We start from the raw sequence: 22820 nt of genomic DNA, 5'->3' as shown, positions 1-22820 counted from the left end.
ATCGATCGGAATTTCAGTAAAAAAAAAAAAAAAACAGAAAATTACAATAAAACGATGAATCAAGCATGATTTGGAAACGAATTGGGATGTGATGCGATCGTGATCACGTTTGGAAATTAGTTTGGAAGTTGGACTCATTTTGAAATCATTCAACGTTCACTTTTGCTTCTTGACAACAGCAATCAGTCGAGAAATTGAGTTGAAACAAAATTCTTATAAAGATAATTTGGAGGTTTGGTCAAGAACGAACATTGTGAGAAACTTTACAGATCTCGGGCATCGGGGATAACTGGGAACGCGATCTTTCGTGAATCTCTGAGCGACGATTCAACAAATTCATTAGCGCCTGTCGCTCTTCGCATAAGTCGACAATCACACGCACTGTCGCTAATAATGGATCGCTTAACCAAGCGTGCAACGTGGTCGCACGTGATTGAGTAGCAGTTATCAGAGTGGAAAACTATGAAGAAGGTATGAAGTGTTTTTTTTCCTCACAAAAAATGCATATTGACGACGTCGATAAAAAGCTTAAAAAATGTTAAAGTGTGCTTAGCAATGAATAAAAGCAGTTGAATTGTTCGTAACGAAGGAAAAGTGAAAGTCCGCCAATTATAATATTTACTATTTATTATGGGGATCGAATGTGCGATATTTGGTGTGGAAATTATTGGATATTTACCGCTCAGTAGAAGCGTTGGATAGAAACTGCCAAGAGCCAACTGTATGGCGTTTCTCTCGAGTTCACAAATAGCCGAAATGACAAAACCTGTAAGAAAGACAAATTAAAAAGGATTGACAGATAAGTTTTTTTTCGATGGTTCGATCGAATCGGTTCAATAATCGTTTTTTTTTTTTCATGTGTCATTCCTTCATCGGGCATTTCCGTCTCGTTAGACGCGATGAAAATTCATTTGAGCAGTCCGCGTACCAGATCGTGTAATTAAAAGACGCTTCTATGATAAGTGACCGCGAGACGATAATTGCGTAAGACTCTGCAGCGCTGCGAGTCCTAGAATGAATTTTCTTTTTTGTTGCTCTTTCAGTCCCGGTAATTCGCGTTCGTATGAATTTGTAATTTTAATTAGAATCGTAACAGCCGCAGATTTAATATTCGAGCAACTTGAGCACGGTGAGGTCGATCGAAAGAGTCGAAGGGAAATAAAAACAGTCCATTTTCAATTAGATATCGGTTGAATGTCAAAGCTTTTTCATCCCGAGTCGTAATTTTTTTTATCGTTGATATTTCAATAACCAACCAGTTCGTACGATTACACCATTTTTCAAGGCTTATTTTTATACCTCGCTATTTACTTTGAGATAAAAAACAAAAGTATGCCAAAAATAATGAACTTTTTTTCCAGCTCCTCCGGCAAACTCTCAATTGAACGAAATCTTTTGTCCTGCCGCATAAAACTAGGAAGACAACCGACCGTAAACAACGAAATTTCTCACCGAAACACATGCCACAAAGGCCCTGGAGGATCGTGAGAATAATGACCCAGCCAATGTCACCCTTGCACTCGACTCCGAAGACGAGAATCATGAAGACGAGAACGAGAGTCGTTTGTCCACACATGACGACGAATTGCGTAACGACGTGGGAGAACAAAATTTCACCGGGCGAGACACCGGCGACCCAGCTCCGGTCCAAAAGTCCCTCCATTCTTTCGATAATCAATGCCGATGAGGTCAGAGCTACTGCCAGGAAAAAGACGATTCTGAAAAACAGCAAAATCGGAAAAAACGTTGATGTTTTGTGACGAGAAGCAATGGAACGTCGAGTGCGGAGAACAACGATTTTTAATCGTACTTTTTGACGTGATCGAATAATTTTTTAACTTTTATCGAATACGAATACGAAAAGATACACTCGAAAGCGTCAGTAAACATTTTCATCTCGTTATTAATGCATTATCAATAGCCTCACGTGAGAATGACTCCCGGTGCGACAAAGTCCGTGAAGCTCGGCTCGTTCGACCCGTAAATCGGCTCTTTGAACTGAATCGGAACGTCGGCGAGCTTCGTATTTTCGTTGCAGTCTGATAGCAAATTTTGAGCAAAGTCTCGATAAGAGTACTGGAGATTTCGGGCGAGCATCAAACCGATCTGCTGATCTGGAAACGAAAAACGTTGTCGTTAAGAGTGAGAAATATTGGGATCAAAGAGGATATTCGTCGGAAATAATTGTCGTGGAGATCTCATCGAAAAATTGTGAACATTCGAAAATTTTTTTGACTCACTCGACATGTCGAGCCAAACTCTTATTTCACTCTGGTCGAGAGTTTCCTCATCAGCACCGTTACCCAACATCATACGAGCCAGCAAGGCGTCCGTGAAATTTTCGGTGAAGTATAAAGTGCCCCAGGCCTGACCTCGGCGAACAGCTTCCATCGCAGATTCCGGATCCTCGTAATACTCCTGAGAAAATAAATTCTCGTCAATCAATCGTTCGGTTAATACTCAAGGGGAACCTTAATTTTCACCCTTTGCTTGCACGCATGTACGAATTTGCAAGGACAATAACGCGTTTTTATGACTCTTGTGTAAAACACTGAACCACATTCGTTCCTTAATCAAAGCCAATCCATTCGGAAAAGAGGGTCATAAATCGTCGGCAATAAATTTTAGCGAAATAATTGATGTTAAATGTGAACTGCATGCTGGTCAGAAGAGTGCTAAATTTTCACTGTGCTTTGAGGCCAACATCTATCACAGCATCTCTTTGTAACGCAGAAGAATAAGGAAAGCTACCGATTTGCAAAACCATCAACATGGTGGGACTTTTTCATTGGGGTTTGTCGATGACTGGACCACGTAAGTCTTCAAGATGTTATTCACGAGTTTCTTCCACACTTGACTGTTTCACGTTTTTAGATAGCACACTAATTTTTTTGTCTTACAATCCAAGATTTCTTTTCTACGCCTGTGAAATTTCAAGACCCTTTATCGACTGTTTGGTTGAAACAGTCGAAAAGTACAGAAATTAACGTGTCGCTTATGGCCACAATGACTTACTGGCCTCTTCAACCATCTTCAACTCGAAATTTCGTATATTTCTAAATTAAATGTCAAAGATTAAGATTAACCCTAATCACTCGCTTGGGGTCTAAACGACCCCATTTGTTTTGTGTAGTTCTGACGTTTTCCAGCAAGCGATACTGTAGAATATTGTGCAACACACAGTGTCGTATGGTGCCCGTGCTATTTCCCCGCTTGCTGAAAAATGTTCCTAAAGAAGTGTGAGTGATTAGGGTTAAGATTGTTTATGTGAATTTAATCGCGCGGAACGTTGTCAAACGTTGCCTTTTCGCAATGCACTATCGAATCGTGTGAAAGACTCGGAATTAAATACGTTCTGCAATGAACGCAAGTTAAATATTATTTACGATTGAAAAAAATTGAGATAACGCTTTTTTTACTGATATTCTGCTATACATAAATGACCGAGGTAATTCCTTTAATATGGAGACTGTCAACTGACTTATACGACGCGCACGTACATTTCTTTTGCCAAAAATGTTTGTCATGAACAAATCACCGAACGATTTCGGAAATGATGGACTTGGAGAAAATCCGTGCTACTGTTTCGTCGAGGTTCGATTGAGAACTGAAATAAGACTTTTCATTGTGCATTTAAATCGGTTGAAAAAATTGATATCCTTTGAAGGATATTATTGTGGGAATTTGAATCAATTTGTTGACGGTTTCGCAAATTAATCGTTATTGATATTTTTCTAGGCTGCAGAGGTCTCGGAAATTTCCATTCGGTGGAGAAGTTACATTAGATTGAGAAACGAGGGTCTGAAAATAAGCGGTGGAAAGAAGCGTGCGGCTCGTGAGAGGTCGAAAAAAGTGGAAAATTGACCTTTATCATTGTTTCGTTATCGAGAAATTTTAAATAACGACAACTGAGGTGCGTCAAGTGACAACCTTCGGCGATAGGACAAGATTTGTTTTCCCAGTTCATTTCGTGGTTGACAATTGCCAATTTGAGGCCCGTCGGATCTCTTCCAATTGCCAAACAGAATAGAATCACCTGCATCACCGGTAGCGCGAAGATGAAAAGCATGACGCTGAAAAAAATGATTACAGTTTAATTTCAAACATCGTTACTTTATCTCACGGTTCAATCGAACAAAGCAATTATCTTCAGTCTTTAAATTCTTCTTTCATGTACCCGACGTTTCTCCACATACGAAGAAAGTTTTTCTGCAACAGTGCTTTGATCTTCCCAACACTCGTCAGATTGTAGATGCAATCGGCGAAGTTACAATCGTCGCATTCCACGGTCGTGTCACCTTTCGTGCCAGGCAGTGGTTTACCATTCAACTGAAAATATTCAATCGTTATTTTTTCATCATTATTCCAAATGACGGTAACACATTTGTGCTACGAAGCAACGAAGCTAAATTGGGAGTCGTTTGTTCGAAAAATGAAGAATTCTTCTCACGTCGTAATGGCTGCCAACTCCATTGGTCGTATCATGGATGAGGACTTCTTTGCTCTGATGGAAATTGAGTCCGACCACGCCAGATTCCTCGGTAACGTAAACAGGTTCGTCCTTCTTGCCCCAATTCAAGGAAGCCTGAACAAACGGAGTAAAAAAGTATTCAAATTTTTCGACGTCCTCGCGATGACCGGTCGGTCCTTTATTTTTGTAAAATATCTCACCAAACTTATGTTGTTGGAGATGTTCAATTCCGTGGTCGGCTGATTGTACTGGCCCTGTTTTCTCGAAAGTTTCAGAAAAACGTCTTCCAACGATGGACAATTGTACATCGTCAGAAGAGCCCGTGGCGATTCCTCGGCCAATAATCTGCCGCTTCTCATCAAGCCGATCTTTGAAAATCAAATGAAACCATCATTACGGAAAGGAAACACCGAAATGAGGATCAGTTTTAATGAAAAACTGTCGAAATGAAAGCTAATCGAATCACACTGAGAAAAAAATTCATTGTCTCCGAAAATATTGCAGTTAAATGAAGAAGATTCTTCCAATAACATCATTTGCCATTGGATCAACAATTTTTTTTCTCAGTCCAGATATCCGGAGCGCAAAACACCGTTTGACAAGTGAATTGCACTTTTTTTCGACTTCAATAATTGTGAAACTCAGCTCTTCTTCAATATTGAAGTTTGTACGGTTCAACTAGTCGGAGATTTTACGATCTACTAAAAAAGTTATCTTCGAATAAACCGATTGTACTGAGAGTAACGAGCTTGGAAAGTGTTCCAATGGAATGATCATTTTTTCGACACTGAAACATTTTTACTGGAAAATGGATTTCTTTTTTTAATTCAATGTAAATTGAGCCGAGATAATTTGGCATGTGATGGCATTTCGGAAGCGAGCATGCTGCATGCACTTCAAAGTTCAGCTACAAAGTGGCATGCAAATTGTTTAAATATTCATTCGACTTCTTGTGAATAAACCGAACTCTCGCTCGACTGTGACAAAAAGAAGATAAGGAAGGACGACAATGTCTGAAGTAAGGAAAAGTGGTTGATATGCGACATTTTTTTTTTCCAGTGTCTCAACGTTCCGCACGATGAAAATAAATAAAGCGAAAGAATCCATCCAAGTGCACGTCGGCGGGTGCATTTGTGCGGGGGAATAAAAGGAGCTCGATTGTCGCGAAGAGTTGCTTTAATTGTCGATTGTATTCGATGCGCATCTCATAAAGTAAGTTGGAGCGATTATATATGCGAGCTGGAGTTATCAAGAAGTAGCAATTGTTAACATCGATGATTGGAATACAAATGATCGGTCAGGACCTCGACCCTTCCAGAGACTCGATTCGTCGTACGTAAAAAAGCGAATTGAGCGCGAGTCTCATTTTACTTTCCAAGGATCTCAGTACAGTCGGCTGTGGAGTGTAAACAGTCGCCAAGAAAAATCAAGAATGTCTCGGAACTCACGGTGTGCGCTTGACGAGCCTCTTCGATGTAATGCGTTGTTATAATCACGGTTTTGTTTCCATCCTTCGTTATTTGAACCAAATGATTCCAGATACTGTAACAATGCGAAATAATCATTTGCAATTAGTCTCCGAGAGATCGCAGTGGACGAATGAACGATTAAGGAGTTTCGGTGCAGAAGTCTAAATATTAAGAAATTGATCAAATTTCGTGATAAAGTTCTTCAACATCAAGTGCGAAAACACAAATTTTTTCTTCTTCTACCTAGTTATCGAGTAATTACGCATTAAAGCAGATTTCTTATGCCCGGAATGTATACCTAGATATATGGAAAAGCTTGTACACGTGAACTTTAGTAATCAATTACTCGATAACTGTGTTGAAGAAAAATCTTAAAAAAAATGTATTGTCAAATTTGGCACCAAGGAATATGTTCACCAAATTTTATGAAATTCTGAACTTTTTGATATTTTTTATGTTTTTAGCATGGTTTAGCATGGCAACATTGTATCGCCTGCTGTACCGAAACTCCTTAAGGATGATCGATCATGATTTCGGAGTAACAAAAGAGCCCAAAATTATTTTACTCTCTTACTTACTACTTTACGAATATTCGTGTTATCGATTTAAAGAAGCATAGTTACTGGTACATAAGTATTTCATAGCACAGTAATTCGTGAAAACTGAATAAATTATATCGCCAACGACTCTGGAGTATTCTCCACATTAGATTATATATCGTCACCGATTCTATAGTTTTCTCTATATAAGAATTGTAAATAAAGCACGGTTGATAACGTTGCGATTGTAATGTCCTGTATTGGTGTTTGAAGACGTTGCCACATTTTAGAATACTACTTCGTCGTTCTCACAATTTTCAACCGGAAATCAAAACTTTTTTGTCAGATTATTTTGTTAAAAACCTGGTGAGGTAGGATTTTTCTATTTTTCGCCAAATTCTTAATGACCGATTTATCCTAAAATAGGTTTTTAATGAGTAATCTTGGATAATGGGCGAGAAAAAGCGGGTTCATGGCACTTCCGATCGATCTTTTTCCTTAAACGACGTGTATTCTGTGCCTCAAAATGCTCGACTTTGCAATTTAATTATAAAACATCTAGATGGTCAATCTAGCCCAAACTTTGCTAATTGTCACGTAAAATATTCATTTACATCATATAAAAATTTCAGGTCAAAATCGTAAGCTAAAAAAAGTTTGGCTGTTCTCAATTAAAAAACGGCGACCTGAGTCAATTGCGCCGAATGTTTCACGAGATCAAAGATTCAAAACTATGTTTGTAGCTTTACGAAACTTCGATATTTTCGCGTAAATATGAAAAAAAAACGTTTAAATATTTTGCTTACGATTGAATAGGAAAATTCCTCAATCAAAAAGTATTGATCAACGGAGAAAATGTATTACCGAAATCAAGATAATTCGAAAACGAGGAAAATGAGCGATGCTCGGGGATTCCAATTTTCTGGCAAAAAATTATTCAATTGAAAAATCGATAAACGAAGTACTGTCACGCGAACTTATTTCTGACGAATCCAGAGCTGATTTTTGAAAAAGGATAAATCGAATAAAAGTCTAAACTTCGAAGACTAATATTCGATTTTTATTTCGGGGCACTGAGTATAATTTCTACGAAGATAATCGACTTGTTTTCCTGCTCTCACAGTTGAACGGAAAATATTTTCGTTAAATATTTGCATCGTAACGCGTTAAAAGATTTGAGTCCTTGAGGCATCCGTTGCAAAATTCTGCAGAATGATTGCCATGAATTGAATTGTTTTTTGCCATCGATATACACGTGATATTTGCTGCGAAACGATCTCGTCTCTGAGCTACGAGCTCATGTTTTATTTATCGCGTATTGTTGCGCGTTCTCGACGAGGTGAGATTTTTTGTGCATGCGTGTTTATCCCATGTTTCTTCTGATCAATGACAAGACTCTGAGCTCCTTGACCTCTGAACCGTGGAATGTCTCTCGGAGTTGAAAAACGCCTCGTTTCGCGGCTGCTGATTCTTGGCAACGTTTGGGTTTTCGCAAGGATGGACGTGGTACCGAAATTTGAGAAAACTTAATGTACGAAATTGACAAAATGAAAATAGTTTTCGTTGCAAAGATTGCTGCTACGAAGACGCTGCGATTCTGCTCTCGTAGCAACGATTTTTTCTCCGTATCAGTGCGATCGCGCCTCGCACGCAACTCTGAATTCTTAATACCCTCTGCAAGAGACTTTGATCCTGTCACGAAGTACCTCGATCTACGTATATTCATATAATCGAAAGAGAAAAAAAAAACAGGAAAAAAACGCGGAGAAGAATTATGCAACTGACCTTTGCCTCAGAAGAGGATCGACACCGACCGTGGGCTCGTCAAGGATCAAAAGTTCTGGATCGTGCATCAGAGCGACTGCGAAGGACACGCGTCTTTGCTGTCCACCACTGCAACGAATGGCAAAATCAATAACGTTTTAGCCACCAACAAACGACATTTTTGCTTCTACTCCGCAATAGTTAAGAAAAACTCTGGACTAGAGACTCGCCGATTATTTTTGTCGAACATTTTTTTCGATTTTCGTTCTTTTTCTTGAGAAAATAAACATGCAAAAATTCAATTAATTTAAACGCTCCATTAAGGTAACTCCTGTACTGCATGCTAGTCAAGTGAGTGCTAAATTTTCAAAACGCTTTTAGACCAAGTTTAACGTACCGATTAAACGTATTGTTAGTGGATTTTCTATTACAGCATATCTTATTAAGATGTAAAAATATTAAAAACGCTAGTTTTGCAAAAACATCAACTGACAAATGCAAATTTCCACGCTGACACATTTTCACTTGTATTTTTCAAAGAATGATCTGCGTTTTTTCATCGATTTTATTGCAACAAGTCTCATTTTGTTCGTCAACTGGTCCTCTATGAATCGACAATGTAGTTGTTTTTTTTAACTCGATCGTTTCGCTGTTGCAGCTAATTGTTCATTGAGTGAAAAAACTCCTTCATTCATAATTTCTGAAGGAACGAGTTTAAAGGAAAATCTACGTGGAGAATTCGTTGAGAATCGGTTGGGGAACAAAATGAGACTTGGTGCAATAAAATCGGTTAAAAAATACAGGTGATTCTTTGAAAAATAGCTGCGAAAATGTGTCATCATGGAAATTTGCATCTATCAGTTGATAGTTTTGCAAAACTATCATTTTTAATATTTTTTCACGTTAATAAAATATGCTTGAATACATATCTGTACTAACAATAAGTTAAATCGTTGATCTTGGTCTAAAAGCGTTTTGAAAATTTAGCACTCATTTGACTTGCATGCAGTACAGGAGTTACCTTAAGGCCTTAGGCCACTCTAGAGGCCGAAAAAAATAGGCTTTTTGGGAATTTTTTTTCAGAAATACTACAAATTAAATCGAGATAACAGAAACGTGATTTTATTATTCATATCAGTGACTGCTTACAATAATTTTTTTGAAACGATTTAGTGCAAAATGGCGGCTGTGCAGCGTTTTTGCGATGGCTCAACTTTTCAAGTTGGCCGGACTCATAACTCAGGCAATTTTCAACCGATTAACTTGAAATTTTGAAAATATCTTGAAAAATACATTGTCTATGGAAGTACGTAGGATTTTTTTTTTTATATTGCGTAGTTCATTCGTTATTAACAATTATCTGACAATTCTTCAGTGGAAAGTGAAGATCTTGAGAAACTTGAGAACTGAAGAATTGTCAGATAATTGTTAATAACGAATGAACTACGCAATATAAAAAAAAAAATCCTACGTACTTCCATAGACAATGTATTTTGAAAATTTCAAGTTAATCGGTTGAAAATTGCCTGAGTTATGAGTCCGGCCAACTTGAAAAGTTGAGTCATCGCAAAAACGCTGCACAGCCGCCATTTTGCACTAAATCGTTTCAAAAAAATTATTGTAAGCAGTCACTGATATGAATAATAAAATCACGTTTCTGTTATCTCGATTTAATTTGTAGTATTTCTGAAAAAAAATTCCCAAAAAGCCTATTTTTTTCGGCCTCTAGAGTGGCCTAAGGCCTTAATTCGCTCCGATGATTCACTACGACAAATATCGTTGAACCAACAAATTCCGTTTGCTCGCTGCGCTTCGTTGATCCAACAATAAATTCGAGTGGATCACAAATTTTATTTCTCAGTGCAAATCCGAATTCGTATTGATTCCAAGAAGAATGCATTCGAGGTTCACTTGCCTGAGATTCTTGACGAGTCGATTCTGAGAAGGAAGATCCAAAAACTGGAGCAGAAACCGCAGCCTCTCGACGATCTCTGCGGTGCCCATGCCGAAGATCCATCCGAAGTACATCATCGTTTCGCGAATGGTGAACTCCCCGTATAGAGCGATTTCCTGGGGCATATAGCCGACGCGTTTGCCGGGCACGCCGGATCCCTTGGTTCCAGGTTTGCCCCCGAGGACCCATATTTCACCGGAGTTCAATCGCCGGCGTCCGACGATGCAGGATAAAAGAGTCGTTTTGCCGCAGCCGCTCGCGCCCAGGAGACCGTATCTGGGATCGAGCAATGGCAAAAATTTATTCGTCAAAAGGTTTCATGCGAAACCGGGTGCCAACTTGATGCGAAGATTCGGAGCGACAGCGAGTGGAATAACGCGACTGAGAATTTCCCACTCGCATATTTCGCTGGCTCATTAACCCCTTCGATTGCATTGTGCTAACGCGAATTTCTTCGAAAATTTATCGCGAAATGTGTAAAATACAGGTTCGCGTGATTCTCAAATCCTGTCGGCGAACGCGAGCAGCGAACATGCGCAATTCCACACACGTCCTCGGCGCCTGGGCATATACATTTATATTACATGCGTCTGTACCATGAGCGAGGTCCAAGAAAGTCTCTGGAGTAGAAAAATGAAAATTTCGCAATTTTACGTAACCAGTTCGACACATCGAGCGGTGTCGAGATCGTTTTTGCGTCATTATTTCCTAACAATACATGTAAATCTATGAACGAACGCGCATAAAGCATCGAGCTGCCTGAGCATTATTTATATTCACACCGATAAAAACGTCTCCAGGAAATGGGTAGCGAAAAGTGAAAGACGGTGAAAGAAAACTGAAACAAAGGGAGCATGAAAACCGTGGGGAAGAAACGTCGCTGCGAGGATCGTTGCGACCCGGTTGTTCGTTGATCTGATTTTTTCAAAATCGAATTTGCTCCGTTTAGGAAATGCGATCGATCAGCATCGACGTTCGTCCGCGCTCGCCGCCCGGCACCCTTCTCTTTGCGCTGCTATACACAACGGAGCACGAAATCCGTCAAATGTGGAGGATGGAGCCTCGATCGTAATTGAGATAATAGTGATTCGAGAAAAGACGAGTTCAGTATCCCTTGTGCGAGAAAATAATATAATAACGCGGAAGCCATCGAGGTCGATAGCACACCGAGGATCGAGTGTAAAAACGCAGTGAATGCTCAAACCGAAAGAGAAGAACCTGGAAGTGCTCCAAGATCGTGGTGTTCTCTCACATTTCTCTTAAAACTTCCCCTTTTAGCTCTTACATTGCTTATTTCCTCGTGTTGCTGCTCTCGCTATTATTGTTATTGTTTTAATGTCACGGCGAGTCCAGAAAAGCCGGCGAGACGCTTTCCATTTCGCTCATTTTTTCTCCTCGAGCGGAAACTAACAGAAAATGAAAGAGCAACAAATTTCTCAATATTCTGTACAAAAACTGAGCTACGAGCAGCAAAAAATTGCCGATACATTCGCCTTCAAAACCAGCGAGAATTCCGGTTATTATAATCGAAAACTTGAAATGCCAAAATTCAATAATCACCGAGGATGAGCTTCGTCAAGGAGTTCCGGTGCAAATATTAAGTGACGCTAATTTTATGCACGTTTCGGCAAAGTTCATACCGTCGACTGTGTGTCAGATCGATCCTGGCTATTATATTTACTTTGCATTTTTTTCTTTAATTCGACACAGAAATAAACGGAATATGAGAAAGTTCGGTAAACCGAATCCGGTCGAAGAAACTCTGAGGAAAATTGCATTGCGTGCGTTTTTCGTTGATGGAAAATGAACGAAATTGAAAGAGGACAGCGAAATAATGTCATTCGTCGACGTTCAGTATACTTTTATGCTAACGTTACAGAGCGTTTCCTTTCCAGACAGATGTTTGCTTAGAAAATAATATGTTCTGGAAAAAAAGGACGATTTTAATTGTATAAAAGTCATTCGAAACTGCCTTTCACGTATAAATAGTACTGCAGAGAGGTAGAAATTTAAAGACAGAAGAAATAGACCTCAAAATGATTTAGCAATGTCACTGCTTATTATATCTCCGATGTTATTGCGATTATTAAAGGCATCATTTATGTTTTTATAGAGATAACAAATAGTTGCGATTCGCTTCGTACATAACGTCGCCAAGTAATTTAGCGGACTTTGCTGACTCCGGACGGCCGCTCGGCCTACTTTCAATCGTTCGACATCGCGATATATATACACGTAGAATTTACAAATGAATATATAATTACGTTTTGCTTTCCTGTAATGTTTACGTACCCGCGTGGCTTTGGCTCGGACTGCGGCAGGTTTCGAATTTTGCCAACTGCAGCAGCGAGATACTTGGAGCGTGGTACGTTCACATTGGCAATATTACGCGCTCCTTCAATACATCAGCGAACGTCGAGACGATTTCGCAATGGGATAATGAAACTCGTGAATTCAATAAATCGGTAATATTCCGATTGAAATTCGATGGAACTTTGCGGTTCTTTATTATACTTGGAGAAGCGCGCGGGGCTAAAATATATCGATAAGCTCCAAAGCGTTAGTGCCGATAATCAGTCGGCTCTTGGCTACCCTGGCACTTTTGTTTCTCACAATAAAACTCGAATCTCGGTTCCCTAGAGAATGAAAACGAAGAAAACTCACATGGAGCCCTTGGCAACTGTCATACTGAGATTCTGTATGACAGGATTGGGGTTTTTGCTGCTTCCGTACGTCTTGAAGGCGTGTCTGACGCTGACGGCCTGTTGTCGGTTCCATGTCGCGTTGTTGAGTCCCGGGGTAGCGAGGACTGTGCTCGGTGTCATCGGATTGCCGTCGACGATACCCGCCTCGACGTTCTGCATCGTGCTCGTTAGGTTCGAAGAAACAGGATCACTGCAATCAAATTCGATCGTAAATCAGTTTAATGAGGCGAGATTGCGAGTTTTGTATTTTAACGAATGCCCGCGATCGCGAGAGGTTTCGTCAACTCGGAGCCGGTCGATTGAGGGGGCCGAGGCAGTTCATGCGGCACCTTCGTGGAGCAACGATGCACAATTTCTATTTCCACATAATGCGATCAAGACCGAGCGCATGTAAAACGTAGCAAAGCTGAAAAAAACGCGGTTCGCGGATGACGTCGCGGGATCGTGACACACCGCGCACGAGAATCGTGGCCTGGGAAAAGAGCTGCAGGAATAAAATCGCTTGAATCACTTTATTCACTTGTTGCCGAGCCTCACAACGACCAAAACCATCATTCATATAAACACACACGTCTCAGTGAAAATATGTGCATGCAACGTGTGCCTACGCTCTATCGAACGGTACGCTTTGGGAAAGAGTAAGTTAAACGCAAGAGACCCCGTGCTCGTGAGACCCCGATGTATCGTTACGTAAGTACATTGCTAGTGAACAGGGACGGCTTTCTTTTTCGCTGCCTCGCTCGACAGTGGCACCAATGAAAGAGAGAATACTTCGCTATATATATATATATGAATATGAGTAGAGTAAACCTGAAGTTAAAGCAAAGTAGCCGCGTGGATCGTTGGGCAATATTTGTCGTTGATTTCGTGCCGGACAACCGATCAATGTCTCTGAAAAGAATTTTCGCCACTGGTTTCAGCCATTTGACTTCGCTCAATAACTGACTTCAACTAAAGTTTCAATATCGATGAAAGTTTAATTAGATACAATTTAAGGTGTATTCCTTTCGCGTGGTCGAATTTTTTGGGGGCGCGAATTGGGGCCTCGAAATTTGGACTGATTTTTAACCTCTGAGAAGTCGCGGTTGTATAGGAAAAGCTTCTGCTTCTGCCATTTTTCCAACTTCCATCGTTAATGTCTCTTTTAAGAATTCGGCAAGACTTTATTTTTATCGTCGCTGTGGATTCCTTACATTTTTTTTTCTATCTGCGGGACAGTTTGTATCAGGAATTTAGATTTATTTGTATATGAATTATCGAATGGAAATGTGCTGATGATGGAATCTCCATAAGCTCCCGTAGAAATTTTACCATTTTTGAAGTTTTAATTCTTCATTAAATGTTCGATAATCTGACCTGAAATTTCGCCAATCTCTTCTTTCCCATGCACTTTTACTTTACTGTTGTTTAAAATCAGTTATTTGCAGAATATTCGAGTTCGTGAAAGGAAATGCTTAAACGGGAGATTATCGAGAACGGATACATCATGGATCGCGGAGAATGTGCGCAGTTTGTCTTGGGATTGAGTAACGCTGTGATAACCCTACGACGGTTCCGCTGCTTTTGGTAGCCACGAATTTCGGAGCTTCCGCGGAAGAACTTCCATTGTGTCAACTTCTCGAAGTCACTATTCAATATTAACTTGAGACAAAAATTTGGTTGAAATACTTGAAAAATGGTCCGTCATCGATAAGATTTAGTTAAGCTACACTAAGATAAAATCCGACTATCATAATTATTTGCTATTTTCCACAAATCATGCTGGCTACACGGAGAAAATTGGTCCGAAAATTCTAGAGGAAAATACTAGGAATATAGTATCTCGGGGGACAGTATTAGTGCAACATTAATTCGAAGATAATGAGAACTGTCCTGTCCACTATATCCACTATACTAAAAAGTTCATTACCCAGATCTTTTATTCAGTGGACTCGAGAGTGTTTTTCTCTATGAGCACAGTAAAAAAATGTTTTCAGTCACTTCAAATATTTATATTGTAAAGTTTGCTCGGACAACCCTGGAAAAAACCAATATTTATGGTAAAATGTCACACGTATTTATTTATCATAGAATTTACTATGCTGACAGTGAAAATTTGTGATTTACAATACATTTCCACTTATCAGTAAGTGCTAGTCTCACGTGATGAATAAGACTCGAAAACAAAACGAAATATAGTTCTTGCACGTGCATCACTTTTTGCTATCCACATATAGAGCTGCTTAGAATTCAAGGGACGAAAAATGGCAAAATTTAAAAAATACTATGCTGTTTGTAATCGGTGCCTAAATGTAATATCGGGACAAGAGTTCATTTTAAGGGAATGCATGAGTGAGTGTAGTACTTGAGCGAAGTCGTAAATTAAGGATTAGGATATTAGAGAAAATGGAACGGACGACCGAGGACTTTCCCGTCACGACTACTCAAGTCACTCGGCGACAGTAAAATCATAAAATAAAGAAGGATGCACGGGCAGACGAATAACAGATGTCGCGTAGTTTGTAAAGAATGGAATGCTAAAAAATAAGTTAGAGTTAGTCAGAGTGCCGAACCGAGCGGACGTGTCCGCATCCTGTAGCCTTTCCTAAAGTTCTTTTCAATAAATATATTAACTCTCCTGGCTGATCTTACTTTTCACAACCTCCTCACTACCATTTACTGGAATAAATCCAGATACTACATAAATACTTTGAAAATTCTTGAAAAATAATATATTCGTCACTAAATAAAATGAATACGTTTTTTCTGTGTAACATAATAATACACTTTAGCAAATTTTGGGTTATATCGAACTGACCAGTATGATTCGGTTTACAAAATATTTATCATTCTCAACAAAACCCTTTAGATACTTCAGTACTTGATATTCGAATGAATATATCATAAAAGTGTATGTAAATTAAATAGAAATAAACAAATGTTTCGAGTTCTTCGAACAAAAGATTTGGTTTCAGTCGTTTGGTTAATTCACCTAAACAAAAATTTAGTGATTCGGATAAATGAACTATTCCTTATTTATCGCAATAAGATCTTAGTTAGATCAAGCAACAAAAATATCAACTAAAGACATTTAGTTGTTACAACGATTTTTTTCTCATTATAAGCTTTGTTTGTAACGTTCGAACGTAACGACCTTTGACCAGGAGGTAGCTCTTTTGTTGGTCATCATTTCCGGCCAAAATGTTGGAATATCCACAGCCAATGATTTTTCTCGTTTGGAATGCCAACGATTGCTTCACACTGATTCAACGCGTTTATGCTATCGATTGAGTTCAGTTTAATTTTCGAATCTAAACGAATGTTTACTTTATCGACAACGAGGATTTCGAATTGATGAACGTTCCGACGTCAAAGACATTGCGAAGCTGGAAGGTTCGCCAGGTACCGCACAGTTCGATCGGTCGAATAATTATAATGGTGTTTGAACAGCACTTGAAAGTTGAGCGATTTGACAGGAGCTTGCTCGGAAACTTGTTATTTGATGAATGCTCACTTCATTGCGAGGGGGAAAAAAAACTCGGTCGCCTGGTTTAACCAGGCTACACTCAAATCTTTTCTTTTGTGCATAAATTATCTAAGACGGAATCTGGGAGTGCGTAAGCCGTAATACCGTGTGAGAAATCCCAGGGAATTACCATTCACCGTTTTCGTCATACCTATTTAGCGGGCTCTCGCTTTTTACATGTTAAAAACAAAAATTTTCTAGTCTTTCTGCGAACAATTTTTGGCGTTTTCTACGAGCCTCTCATCTCACCTCAATCTCACTTTTTTACTTGCTTCGCTATTTCTCTCTTTCCATTCCTGCGCAAGACCTCGCAAGTGGATGATGCTTCGGTTGAGTTTCGTTTGTCGCTCCTCGTTCTTCTTTCGCGCTTTTTCTGATAGTCTGGATTAGCGTCTCTGTTCAAGGTCGTGTACAGGATTGTAATTTCTCGAATTTTTGCCCGGGGTCGTCTGGATTGGCGTTTTTGTCCACAACCATTTTCAGCTCCCTTTCTCTCTCTCTCTCTTTCTCAATGTATTTGCATGCTTAAAGCGTCTTTTTCTAATTATTGGAAAATCTCGATCGCGTCCTTCCGGGAGGCTAAACTTCCGCTCACCCGCGACGACCAGAGCCCGCATTGAAATATTTCGATTCAGAATTCAAAACGATTCACAATATTCGAATTATTTTTACCAGCATTAATAACACGCGAGATTTTTGATTCATCTATTGAGCCTAGATGTTGGATGAATAGAATCAAAATTGTCGAAAATCAAAGTGAAACGCATCAAGGCTCGATGGAAATATTTTTATTTCAAGAAGCGCTCCAATTAATATCCACATTCGGTTCGAGTTGACTAAATATTTATGTAAATTCATAACAGAAAAGAAAAGTGGGACTAAGATACACATCCGCAATTGAACTTAATTAGTTCGATAAACAAGTAATGAATCAGCGGCGCCCGTTCGAGGCGTGGAAACGGCAAACGCGGTAATCGTAATCTCATTAAGGTGTTGCACGCTGGCCAGGTGTTATCGAGCGGAAAAGTCACTTTCTATTGTTCTCTGCGCGGCAACGTCGTGGAACTTTATAGACAGGAGTGCATGCATAAAGATCTCGTATCGACTCATATTCATCTCGAAATTTAATGCGACTTTCCCTTTCTTTCCTCACGGGGCTTCAACTCCAGTGAAAAGTGGGCTTCGAAAACGTGCTTTTGAAAACGGCCTACGAACGAAAGGACCTTAAAAATTTATACATATTTTTTTTCAACAGAATTGAAAAACCAAGTAAATAAGGAACAAAAACAATTCTACGGAGAAACGAGGAACGAAAAATCAATTGTAGATTCTACTTGCTCATACGCCTGTCTCTCGTCAATTTTTTCGCTTTTTCATAAACTCCTAAAAATGGGACGGAACCTCCAGGGTCGTGAAACTTTCATTCTTCGGGTCACTTATCGTCGAGCGTTAATATTATGATCGTGTGGAGAGGAAGACAATGAAAGTCTTTCATTTGCGTGTGCCCCGTCAATTAGTGTCACCGTGTCGAGCGGGAGACTCTCATTTTCTAATAATAAATAAGTACAAATGTAAACGTGAATGTGTGCGAAAGTGGTATCCTCGTAAAGCGAACTTTTTTAAGTGCTCGTCCACCGGAGCTTCCTCCGATCTTCGGTTCAAGCACACGCAGAAATAATCGTTGATTAATCGTTTACAGCACAAAAGCGAGAAACACAATGACCGTAAACGGCCTTCGGACGCACTTCTTTCTGTTTTACGACATTGAAAAATGACGGCGTTATTGTCCGGAGACTTATCGGGGCCGTGGGCCAAAGAACTTTTGAATCAACGTCCTTTTGAATGCGCAAGTGTTCCGTGTCGTTGGCCATTCGTTCATTCTAAAAGCGCAAAATTTTCGTATTCAATTATTCCATTTGGAAAAACTCACGATAATCGTGGCTGAAGCAGAAATTCAACGGAACCAAATCCAACATCATCGGCATTCTCATCGCTATAAACTTAAGGGGGCCCTGCTTTAAAAAGTTTAATAAATCGATTGTTTTCGGATAGACGTGAAATAACTCACCATAGCGAACTTTTCGATATAGTTTCAAGGGTATTTCAAAAGTACAAAAACATCTTTTTAATGTGAGAAATACTAATACTTATGAAAACCCGAAAAAATTGTGAAATTCTATATTTTTAGCGAGTTTGAAAAACAAAACGCTTCTAAAGAAGAAGAATATCACTTCAACTTGCTGTAAATGCAGAATTTCGCAATTTCTTCGGGTTTTCATAAGTTCATATGGAACGAAAATATGTGAAAATGGAAAAAATTTTTGAAATTTTCGTTGCAGACAATAATTACGATCTCCACATTGTATACGCAGCTGAGAAACTTCGACAATCACTTTGCCCATAAACCATGTACAAATTAGTATTTCTCACGTGAAAAAATGTTTTTAGACTTTTGAAACATCCTCGAAGCAATACCGAAAAGTTCCCTATATGGTGAGTTATTTCCGTCTATCCTAAAAACATTCCCGTAAACAATCGATTTTTTTGACTTTCTAAAGCAGGCCTCCCTCAAAGCTCTGCCGATCGGTCTCTCACGAGCCCTGCTAACCCAAATAATATTCATCGACAGAACACATTTTCTATGTATTCGATGTAGTTGCGCAAGCTTCGGGGGAGCCGATTTTGGCAGATCTCTGAGATTTTGCTGTTGGATCGCTGTTGCAGTGTTTTTTGAAGAAACACCGACGGGCTTTCCGGCCCTTGAAATTCCTTCCATTGGGAAATTTATTCGATTATTCGGAGATTTCGATACACCATTTTGGACACAGAATTTATGCAGAATGGGAAAAACACGATTTCAAGGCTCCTGTCACTGATTCAAACGTGCGCGTATACGCGCAGCGACGCTAATAGCCGTTTCTGATATTATCGCGGAGTACGCACTTTCTTTGCATTCTCACGGCTCTCTGCGATCATGCTTGAGCTGCGTAATCGAGTTCTAGTGAATTTATGAAGCAATCTGTCGGCATGTCGTGCTGGTTTTATAGCGATCGGTGTCTTACACTCGCAATCGGCGGCCTTTCGAACATCGAAAGTGGTCGTATAAAAAATTGCGATACACCTTATTTTTCTGCGTCTCGGCATTTCGTCGATCAACGAAAACATTTGATAATATCACCCGCTCGGATTTTATTTCACTCTCGCCTCCGCGTTCGCATTCAAGTGAATTTAAATCTTGAATTTCGATTCGCTGCCAGATATTATTGCTTTTCGGGGAACTCGATTCCCGAATTAGACAAAAAAACCAACGACGAGGAAATTGCAAATTAGCAAAGTGCAGGAGGGATCTGGAACTTCGCGGTGAGGGCACGAAGAACCCTCGAGGCCATGCGCAGGAACGACAGAAATAGAAATGGATCCGTGAGAGGCCAAATGAACTTTGCCACGCTCGCAATGCAAACCTTCCAGTCCCGCAAGGAATAGACAATCTCGCGAATATAAAAGTCATTAATGTTTCTTTGAAAACTGTAAAAACGTTGGAATTAGCAATTTCCATAATTAAAAGGGAGGCAGAAACGTCTGCCATAAAGAGGAGTGTACTTCCGTTGTAATAAACGCGATTGATTTGCGTGAAACACGACACCAAAATGCCACGTTGCTGCATCCGATCCACATAATTCCAAAAGCATGTTGTGTAATCAAGTTCATTGAATGCATCATTATGAATATGTTTGAAAAAATTTGACTAGTTACACTAAAGTTATTGAGGAGGCTGAATCACAAAATCAAAATAATCAGAATTTTATAAAATTTGGTGATAACATTCTTTGGCATCTTGTGTACAAATACAATTTTTTTCAAATTTTTTTACCACATGGTTATCGAATAATTGAGCGTTAAATCCAAGTTCCCGTGCACGAAATGTATAACTGTATATATGTAAACTCTATGCTTATACACGTGAACTTTAGTGTTCAATTACCCGAGAGCTATGTGGTAGAAAAATCTAAAAAAATTTATATTTTCTTGCATATTTTTAAAGAATACATTTACCAAATTTTATTAAATTCTTATCATTTTGAAATTCTATTTTTAACATGGTTTAGCATGGCAACACTGTATCGTCGCGATCCACCCTCCTTAATAGAAAAATATTGTAAATATTTGAGTTACTTTTCAAATTAATTCCCAATATTGTTCAGACATGGATATTTTCAGTGCGAAAGTATCACTAAATTGACCCGTAAAAAAGCAAATCGAATATTACAAACAGGTTTATTCTGAAACGCAGAAAATTTGTGTCCATTCGTTTGGTGGGCGTCCGGAGATGAGATTGTGTGAAAAATATATTTTCGATTGAAAAAAAAAAAAAAACATGAGATTTTCCAATGTTTTCATTTGTGCCGGATTATTTATGTAAAACGCTTCACAGACTGCGATCTGGCCTGGGTGCGTTGAGATCAATTTTGGAAGGTTCGATCCAATGATTATCAAAATTCGTAGAAACGGTTTTGCTGGAATCTAGAGTCGCGGCAGCGACTCGGAGACGAGCACATTTATAAGAGTTAGTTTTATGAAAGTTAATTTAAGGACTCTTTACAGGAGCCATCACGGTTCCAAATGTTTTCGATATTTGTTTCTTCAATGATAAAATAATTGCAATAGTTCCGAGGATATTGCAAGCTCACGTATTTTTTATGTTTTTTTTCTATTTCATTCCAATTGTCATAGACGGAGAGAATTAAATTTGAAAAATTACCGTGAGTAACGATAGTGCGGTGACGAACTGCAACTCATGAATTATTATGGGAGAAAAATTGAATTTTCCTACAAATCAAATAATATTTATTGTTCCAAGTAGAAACTTTACCGGAGTATTTAGTAAATTTTATCTGCAGTATTTACTGTTATAAAACTGAAATAAATTCCACGAAATCTTTAAAATTTTACAGTGTATTACAGGAATGAATACTTTTCGTTAACTTGTCCCTGCAGTCAAGTATATCACTGTTAATTTTACAGTGAATTTCACGCTAAATGTAAACGTTTAACTATCTCCTTGTATTTCAATGACTCTGCTCCCCCAAAAATGTGCGTCGTACGATGAGCGAATATTTCATTCCTCCGATTGTAGAATTTTCAATGGTTGTCCTTTTTAGAACGACTGAATTTCAGTAAATTATTTATGACATTCGAAAGTCATTAATTACGTGAAAAAAAGGGGATTGAAAGTTTTCTGTAAAATTTTGACAAGGGGCATTAAAACTTTCGTGGACGCGGAGCGGAGCGTCGAATGAATTTTATTTTCATTCGTCCACGTAACACATATTTCGCTGACGCGATCTTGGAAGCGGGCGTATGTACAAACGCGTGTAATATTTGGCACATTTGAAAGGAGGATGACCCACTTCGATCGAATTCCATAGCCTCGAGGCTCCCTCGTAAATCTGCGAATTAATGATAACGGATGTATAAGCGTCCAAATTTTTTCGAGGTCAACGAATCGAAAAAATCGGTTCCGAGTAAACGTTAGAAAAATGATCGCACCGGTTCATCAACCGGTTGTTTTCTCGTCCGTTTATTCCTCGCGTAAACGACAGCGAACCGCTCCGTCACGGCCGGTGTTCGTCGTATTATTTACGATGAGAATTTTGTATCTATTTCAGAGATTAAGCGCACGTTGTCAAGATATTGTCGACAGAATTTTTCGTTTCTCCAACGCCACTTCCCAAGAGGCCTTATTTTTTAAGTGCTTTCTCACGCTCTTCTCTCCATTTTGTCAGGAAAAATACGTAATTCGGAGATTCGTCTCGATCTATTCGAATGATAAGAAAACGAAGACGTTTGCAGTTGAAATGGAAAACTTTTACTATCCCGAAGGAAATTCCTTTCTCACTTTCGTTTCATTGTCTTCCTGGGAATTCAGGATGAACGTTTTTTCCTCGGGCTGTGCAGTCACTTCAAAGACAAAACCGTTGGAGAATCGAGAACCTTTCACCGCGCGAGTCGGTCTTGAGATCCTGGGTCACGAGCCTCGCTCGTATTCACCTGCTGGCACAGTAGCTATCTCCTCGCGCACTCCGCAGCAAAGTAACGCCAAAGTGCAACTTTTATCGCGATTAAAACTCGAGTCATAGTGCTCCGGGACACACGATTTTCCGGATTTTTCACGCGATTCTGAGCTTTCCGAAGCGAGTTGGCTCACTTCGATTTCGAATCCTTCATGAGTTCAACGAAAACGAGAAAATCCCTTGGCGCTATTTTTTTTCGCAATTATTTCGCGACCGCTTTTCTGCTCCAGCAATTTCAATTGTTGGGTACTTCAGTCGCTTTTTGTTATCGATTTTTTTCCAGCTTATTCTCAAAGCCCCAAACGAGAAGCTTCCTTCTGCAGGAAAGCACTTGAGCATATC

The 22820-nt window shown here is 39.3% G+C and overlaps 1 protein-coding gene and 1 long non-coding RNA gene across 3 annotated transcripts in view; one reads left to right on the top strand and one right to left on the bottom strand.

The window, feature by feature from the left end:
• The window catches only part of snu (snustorr), a 61913-nt gene that overhangs the window by 2873 nt on the left and 36220 nt on the right, over window positions 1–22820 (bottom strand). For both annotated transcript variants that reach the window (XM_043416929.1, XM_043416930.1), the window contains 12 exons: window positions 12862–13092; window positions 10159–10473; window positions 8265–8372; window positions 5920–6013; window positions 4672–4839; window positions 4451–4585; window positions 4178–4329; window positions 3866–4073; window positions 2241–2418; window positions 1928–2114; window positions 1453–1718; window positions 680–766 (listed from right to left, as the gene is read on the bottom strand). In XM_043416929.1, the coding sequence (XP_043272864.1) occupies window positions 680–766; window positions 1453–1718; window positions 1928–2114; window positions 2241–2418; window positions 3866–4073; window positions 4178–4329; window positions 4451–4585; window positions 4672–4839; window positions 5920–6013; window positions 8265–8372; window positions 10159–10473; window positions 12862–13092 (2129 nt within the window). The remainder of the gene's footprint in view (window positions 1–679; window positions 767–1452; window positions 1719–1927; window positions 2115–2240; window positions 2419–3865; window positions 4074–4177; window positions 4330–4450; window positions 4586–4671; window positions 4840–5919; window positions 6014–8264; window positions 8373–10158; window positions 10474–12861; window positions 13093–22820) is intronic.
• On the top strand, window positions 2411–5931 carry LOC122409401 (uncharacterized). Its single transcript, XR_006260675.1, has 3 exons — window positions 2411–2814; window positions 3739–5683; window positions 5773–5931. It is a non-coding gene; the product is annotated as an uncharacterized lncRNA (long non-coding RNA).

This window comes from Venturia canescens, chromosome 4, assembly GCF_019457755.1.
Source record: "Venturia canescens isolate UGA chromosome 4, ASM1945775v1, whole genome shotgun sequence".
In the NCBI taxonomy this organism is placed as follows: domain Eukaryota; kingdom Metazoa; phylum Arthropoda; class Insecta; order Hymenoptera; family Ichneumonidae; genus Venturia; species Venturia canescens.
The sequence above is the reverse complement of the archived record's forward strand: the minus strand, read 5'-3'. Positions and strand labels throughout refer to the sequence as shown.